At 39.2% G+C, this 8,032-nt stretch overlaps 1 protein-coding gene across 2 annotated transcripts; it reads left to right on the forward strand.

The window, feature by feature from the left end:
• The first annotated feature begins 18 nt into the window (after nt 1-18).
• efcab1 (EF-hand calcium binding domain 1) lies at nt 19-6,861 on the forward strand. 2 transcript variants are annotated; one of them, NM_001016778.2, is given in 6 exon segments: nt 19-300; nt 2,194-2,349; nt 2,431-2,535; nt 3,351-3,502; nt 4,446-4,550; nt 6,461-6,861. In NM_001016778.2, coding segments are annotated over 6 exon segments (627 nt in total). In that variant the 5' UTR covers nt 19-242; the 3' UTR covers nt 6,512-6,861.
• The last annotated feature ends 1,171 nt before the right edge of the window (nt 6,862-8,032 follow it).

Below are 8,032 nucleotides of genomic sequence, written 5' to 3' on the forward strand. Positions count from 1 at the left end.
CCCCCTTCCCTTGTAAGGCTGTTTGTAAGCACCGCTCGCAGCTTATGAAATGTAAGTGAAACACTTCTGAGCATAATGCATGTCATGTAGAGCTGATCCGAGCCACGGAGATCAAACCGGAAGTGCCGCTGATTGGTTGTTGTTGTTGCCATGGTGATTGTGTATACAAGCTCCGAACAGTTTCACTCAGAGTTGAGAGGAAAAAGTAACCAGCAATTGCAATGTCCCAACAAGTGTCTTCCATGAATAGAAAAAACCTACAGAAGCAGGCGGACGCCCTGAGCCGACTCATCAAGCACTGTAAGTGTGAGACCAAACCCACAGATGCCCACTCTTTAGCCTGTTTCATGAGTGTAGAATAAAACATTTTTTTCAACATATATCGACAATCATGGGCCCCATATCTCCTAGGCCCTAACCCCCTTACTAGTCTTACAGCCTGCGTCTTCTATTATATTATTATTATACCTGGTGTTAAGATACTTTCAGACAGTAAATACATGGTAGATGTCCAACCTGTAGTAATCCAGCAATAGTAGTTGAACTACAGCTCCCAGAACCTTACTAAAAGTTGTTGGCTGGGGTGTTGAGAGTTGTGATTCCTCCACAGTTACAGGTTAGACATCCCTGATTTATGTATATTGTGCCCTGGGGGAATCCTCCATACACCCAGCACTGTACATTACATCAGACTGGAAAGGACCTGGGTTAATTATCGCAAGCAACTGTGGTTCAGAAACAGTCGCAGGAAAATAAGATGGGCATCCTTGGCATAAATATTTATTCATCATCACTAATATAGTGCAATGATACTGGGACTTATAGTTTGTCCTGGTTTTCTTTTTTTAACTTTTTCATGTACAAAAAATGCACAACAGTAGGAAACACAAGATAGAAGTTGTTTTAGATCGATTTATACATTTTCAAACTAGGCAAAGCAATACATGTGCACTATGGGAGGTATTGTGGATCAGGGTTGTGTATAGGAGGTGTATCGGTCGGCTGTCTTTCACCCTGGGGAGGTGGTCGAGCCTACTCTGGATCAGCTGCTGTTTCTGGCTTGTCCTGGTTTTCTTAGCAAAACCTTTTTCTAGAGGGTCAGAAATGGTTGCCTTTAAGTGGTGCCCTTGTTCATTTGCATGCATGATGTGATACCACAGTGCACTTGTTACATGCACAGAAAATCTTGCATGCACTGGAATGTGCAGTGTGTTTTCAGTGCCATCTGAGTTTCACACCTCATGTATTAAATGCCAGATGATGTTGAACATTTTGTGCTCTTTTTTTAGTTTACTTAGGAAAACTATATGGTCATTTACTAAATGGAAGGCAGTTTTGCAAAGTGCAAAAAAAACACTGCAGTCTTTCATTAGTTTTGCACTTTGCACAACACCTTTTTTGCTACTTGAATGGCTGCAGGGCTCTGCAAATGTCCTTGCAGCAAGTTGCCTGTAAAACAATATTCATTAAATGTACAGGATCCGTTATCCGTAAACCCATTATGCTGAAAGTTCCGAGTTAGGGAAAGGCCGTCTCCCATAGACTCCGTTATAAGCAAATAATTCTAATTTTTTAAAATGATTTCCTTTTTTCCTGTAATAATAAAACACTACCTTTTACTCGATCCCAACTATGATATAAGCAATCCTTATTGGAGGCAAAATGATTCTATTGGGTTTCTTCAATATTTCAATGATATTTTTAGCAGACTTAAGGTATGGAGATACAAATTATGGAAAGATCCCTTATCCAGAAAACCTCAGGTCCCAAGCATTCTGGATAATAGGTCCCATACCTGTACTTGCATCCAGGTGTTAGCTCCTGGGTTCCTTCAGGGCCCTGAGTCAACAGATGCAGCAAACTTGGGGTTAAAGAAATGCTTAGACAGCATTCACAGGCTGAATATCAGAACTGATGCCAGGCAGTCTGCAAATATATATTGGCGTAACTGTGGCAAAGTACACACGCATTTGCATCCATTTTGATAATTGGGGCGCATTTGTGCCGGATACAGTGCAAATGATGTGAAGTTGCATCTAATTCAAAGCCCACATTAGGCTTGCAGGATTCTTGGAAAAAGCAGTACATTGTGGGAAAACATGGCTATTGCATTCAAAGTATGGTTGAATTTTGACATGATCTGCTCAACTAAAATTTTGTTTCAGTATTACACTATATATCTTTAATTTGCAGTTAGTAAGAATGAAGTGGAGAGCCTCATCCGCCTTTATCATACTTTGGTGGGACGACCCATTGATCCTAATACAAGGCGTGGCATTGACCGAAACACTTTCAGAAATATCCTGCACAATACATTTGGCATGACAGATGATATGATCATGGACAGAGGTGGGAGACTTTTATCTGAGTGAATTTCAAAGAATCAGTTGTTGAATCTTTTGACATGGCCTTAACTTCTTTATCTTCTAGTGTTTCGAGGATTTGACAAAGATAATGACAGCTACATCAGTGTTACAGAATGGGTGGAAGGCCTGTCCGTATTTTTACGTGGGACTCTAGAAGAAAGGATAAAATGTAAGAAGTTTTTATATGATACATGGATACACAAGCTCATATATTGATACAGTATTTGCAGTATTGATCAAAATGTATTATCAGCATTTTACCTTTGTAACCAGCAGCACTGTGGGAAATATATCTCCTATTTTTCTTATTTACGGAACAGATTATTATAAACAATGGAGGCATATTAAGGCGGCTTCAGAGATCTTGGACATGCTGGAGGGTAAAAAGCCAGAGAGCCACATGTGACTCATTGGGCCCCCAATGGGACAGTCCTGTTTTAAACATATAAAAAATAAATACCATTACAAATCTCCCATTTAGAGATCTAAAGCCACAAACTTGTGTTAACCTGGATATAGCTAGTCTTATGCCCAACCCAACCCTTGATGGTATCTTCATACCCATGATCTGCGCCCCCCCCCCACAGGACATCTTTTTTTTGCGAGCAGCTGGAGGGCCCTGAGGGGGTGTGCACCCTCCACACCCCTGGTTGTTCCTCCACTGGCTATAGGCTAATCCACAAACACATTGTTACAGAGAAGCAATGGAAACACTGGAGAAGTGGATCTGAAGCGCATATACGCACTGTGTGCCCTCACCCTTGGAGACTGTGCCTTAAAAATCTTTGCCTTTACAATAATATGCAAAGTTTTTCCCTACACATCAAGCTGATTAGCTAGCTTTACTTAAAATAAACTGTGTATTTGCAGGGTGGCAAGTGAAAATATTTTACATTTTTTTGCTGTATTAAATTACTAAACTAAGAGTTGGGCAAAGCTTTTTCTAATATCTTCCTTTTACAAAATCGTGATCCCTTTTCATAGATTGTTTTGGTGTTTATGACCTGAATGGTGATGGCTATATCTCCAGAGAAGAGATGTTCCACATGTTAAAGAACAGCCTACTGAAGCAGCCAAGTGAGGAAGATCCTGATGAAGGTGTAAAGGACTTGGTTGAAATAGCATTAAAAAAGATGGTAAATGTCATTTCTAATATTCCAGCATATAAGCAACAGTCTGTGGATTCACTGACCAGTAGTTTCAGAGTGACTACTGACCACATAATTTAGTTTTTTTTTGTAACATATGCAATTAGTCAGTCCATTTTGTAAAATCCAGCTGCACATGCATAATACAACTTAAATGATTCACAGCCAATCAGCCCTTTGAATCTCTTCTGAAATGATTCCCCATCCAAGGACTGCATGCCCTATAAATTCTGATGGCAACCTGCAAAATAGGTTTTGTGTGATAAGTTCACAGTAAGTGTCCTGTATATGTAGCTTTTTTTTTTCCTTGTACTCTGCAACAGGCGAGAAAAAGAAGACTATTGTAATAACATCTATGGTTATGTTCATGTCTGGACTCACCCTGGCTTTTCAACTAAAGTGATGCCCAAACAGCCCCCACAGGCCCAATAAATAGTGGATGTCTATGGCAGTATATAGCATCTGCACTGACATATGTCAAGTTATACAGATTGTCAGTCTGGGCCTTTATTATCAGCAGACAGGCATTCAGGTAATCATTTAACCTGTGACTGATAAATTGCATTAAGTTGTGTGCTTAAATGCTTTGGAACCCTTAAACTACCAGCAGTCTGGGCCTGGCAGGAATTCCAGGGATCACCAAGTGCTGCCTGTCTATGGATCTTTATTAAAAGAAAAATGTAGTTCTTTAGCACAGAAAGCTAAAATTGTGTCTGATAATTTATCTCTCTATAAAGAATAAGGGTATAGCATATTCTGTGTGCACAACATGGGTTAGCTGCATTTATGGGGGAAGCTGCCATACTTATTACAATGCTGTGTAGGAAATATTACAGGAAGTAGGGCAAAAATTCTCCTCTTATATATGGAAATAAATGCTATTGCAATAAGGCATGTTGGAAAAGCAGTAATCCATCAGTTTTTTTTATAGGATTATGACCACGACAGCAAATTGTCCTATATGGATTTTGAAAAGGCTGTACAAGAAGAAAATCTTCTGCTAGAAGCATTTGGGCCTTGTCTTCCAGATAGCAAAGTAAGAAAATTCTCTGAACTCCTTATTTGTTTTATAGGGATAGACATATAGACATATGGACATATGTATAGACATATAGACATATGTATAGACAGCTAGGACAACCAATAAAGGAATAACCACATAAAAGAATATAACAGACAATTGGACACCTGTGTGATCAGCACAATGGACTTAACTTGTGTACTAGTGCAGTTTGACCTTTTAATGTGTGGCCAAATCTATGTGTCCAGTTTGACCCTTTTTTGCCAAGAAAGTTAAACCTACGTGCTGGTAGAAAAAGGCTCAAACTGCCATAAATGTATGTTTTAACAGCACTGACTTTTTTTTTAAAAGGTTGTCCCTAAGAGATCTTATGCCCTCCAGTTGTCTTAAATTATTAGAAAGTGTTAGTGATTTAGAATAAACAACCACTTTATAAAACCATGTGCAGTCTATTGCAGGATATATGGTTTCATATATGGACCTTCTCTTTCTCTTTCATGACCACAATTAGCTGTCAATAGTGTGCAGTTACCCATAGCAACCAATTAGCAATTAATTTTGATCAGTCTGGTTAAGGTGGCCATACACAGGCAGATTTCAGCTGCTGATTCAGGTCCTTCAGACTGATTCAGCAGCTTATCTTCCCGTGTATGGGCACCCCCAAAGGTCCTACCCGACCAATATCTGGCCTAAAATTGGCCAGATCTCAATCTTTAATTTTCCCATCAGATGGAGGACCACTGGCTCGTTGATGTGGTCCTCAGTCCAACTGCCCATATACCAATCTTTTTATTCAATAATTAGGGCCAAATGATCAAATTTGCCTGATGTTGCCAACCTTAGGTGGGCACACTGGGAGAAGATCCACTCGTTTGGTGACCTCGCAGGAGTTGTGTCAAACTGCCCATTTTTGCTAAGATTTGGTATTATAGTTTGGCCAATATACTGCCCAACCATTTGGGCATATATGTCCTGTCATTCTGCCCTCAAAACAATAATCCACGGTCCTGGTGGATTGAAGATTATTGTCCCTGACAAAAAAATTCCTTCGGTCAGGGTAAAAGAAGTGAAGAGCAGCAGCAGATAAAAAGTGGCAAAATTACAATTTTAAGCTAACTTAAATGTTAATTGAATTGACTATTCTAGGGCACTCACAGATTAAATGATTATTGCTTGGAAATGTGTTTATCCCAATGACAGAAGCCTGACCCACTAGTACTATTTAAGTCAATGGAGGGGCAAACCCAAGCATTATTGCACCCAGCAAAGTGAAAATTGCACAGGTGTCAAAATGTTGGGATTTATGCCATGTGCCATTGCTTGTAACTTTTCTAAAAAAATTTAAAGCGCTTTGTAAATTTTAACCCTTTTTTTCCTGTCACATAAATCATATATTATGTGGCAGAAACTATTTTATTTTGTGTACAGGATTTAATAGGATTACAAATAAAATTGTATTTCATAATTTAATTACAGTATCATCACTTTAACAGTGGTAAACTCTGCTGCCTGAATTTTGATATAGGCACTATGGGGGTTATTTAATAAAAGGCACTAAGTTTGCCCAGGAGCAGTAACCCATAGCTGCCAATCAGCAGGTAGAATTTACTGATCACCTGTTTAAAAGCAAACATCTTATTGGTTGCTACGGGTTACTGGTACTGGGCACAGTTAGTGCCTTTTATTACATATGGGGGGTATTTGTATTAGTTTTCTCTGTGTACACTGGTTTCCACCCATACGGGAAAAGTGAATTGGCTTCTAAAGAAATTAACCCTATATGCGTTGTGTAAGTGGGCTCTTTAAATTCAAGCTCCAAGGCCAAGGACTAGTGTGAATGAAAAATAACATCTGTATGAGTTACTTAACGATGGTGGTATTGGAAATAATAAAGGATAATTAATAATATTTTTTTTTTCTTCCAGTGCATTATGGCCTTTGAAAAACAAGCTTTTACAGAGATCAATGATATATAGAAATGATGTGCAAATAGTACTGCAATCACCTTGACTACGTACGGGAATGAATAGAGCTGGTCCATCAGAACTGGAAATGATCTGTACAGTGTACAACACATTCTCTGATACAAGCATCCCACAATTTACTAAAGTCTGTAAAAAAGGAACATGTATGTCCAATCTGCATCTGTGGTTGGACAGACTTCAGCTGTCTGAATATTACATAAGCTGGGGGGGCTGCACTGAAATCCAGTGACCACTCACACTTGTAAGACTGTATTCAGTTTATAAACTTTTAATGACATATTAAAGTGGACCTGTCACCCAGACATTAAAAGCTGTATAATAAAAGCCCTTTTCAAATTAAATGTGTAACCCAAAGTAATTTTTTTATTAACATATCCAAACCCATTATATAAGCATTTAAAAGTCCCAGCTGTCAGTCATATATTGCCTGACCTGCCTCTATAGGTGGCCATACACGTGGCGATCCGACGATGTTTCGTACGACCATCGGTCGCACGAAACATCGTAAGATCCGCCACACACCATTCAGGGCTGAATCGGCAGGTAAGGAGGTAGAAACAATAGGATTTCTACCTCCTTCTGCCGATTCAGCTCTGAAGGGAGAATTTTGGTCAGGCGCCTTCTATGGCGCCCGATCAAAATTTTCAAACTTGTCCGATCGGCGAGTCGTCCGATATCGGCAGCTTCCTGCGATATCGGTCGACTCGCCGACATGCCATACACGCACCGATTATCGTACGAAACGAGGTTTCGTACGATAATATCGGTGCGTGTATGGCCACCTTATGCCTTAGGCATAGGGGTGGGGCAGACAGATACTTTCAATTCAGAACTCCTTAGATGTCACTGCACTCCTCACATTCCCCCTCCCTCCTCACCATCTAATTGTGTAACCAGTGCATGGATATTGGTATCAGGTCCCCCCATACTGGCACAGAAACAAGATTTTAGCAGGATGCACAGCTTGCCTTAATAACAATGTCCACAAAATGGAGCCTGCCTATGTTCTGGAATTGTGAATTCCAGAGCTAAAGGAAACATGTTTAAAATAATTTATATAGTGTAACTGAAATTTATTTTGCTTGACAAATACAATAGAAAACAATTTGTAATTATTTCTTAGGGTGACAGGTCCGCTTTAAGACTTTACATAGTTACCAGTTTTGTTTTATTTCAAAACTGAAACTATATATTAATTATCCGACTTTCTACTTTATACTAGAACAATTTTTCTGAGCACTGCTCCAAGCTGTGTGTACATTACAAAACCACTACATAAAATATAATCGCCGTCAAAATAGATTATCAAACAAACATTTGCAGTAAAGTGCACTGTAAGCCTTATAATAAACCAGTTTCATAAAAATATACTTTTTTTAGTAGTATGTGCCATTGGGTATTCCTAAATAGAAAATTGCCATTTTAAGTACTAAGGTCCACCCGCTGAGATCATACAATTCACAGTGAACACAAATAAACCAAGGCACACTTATTTGCTAAGCCACATCAGCC

The sequence above is a fragment of the Xenopus tropicalis genome, chromosome 6, assembly GCF_000004195.4.
Source record: "Xenopus tropicalis strain Nigerian chromosome 6, UCB_Xtro_10.0, whole genome shotgun sequence".
In the NCBI taxonomy this organism is placed as follows: Eukaryota; Metazoa; Chordata; class Amphibia; order Anura; family Pipidae; genus Xenopus; species Xenopus tropicalis.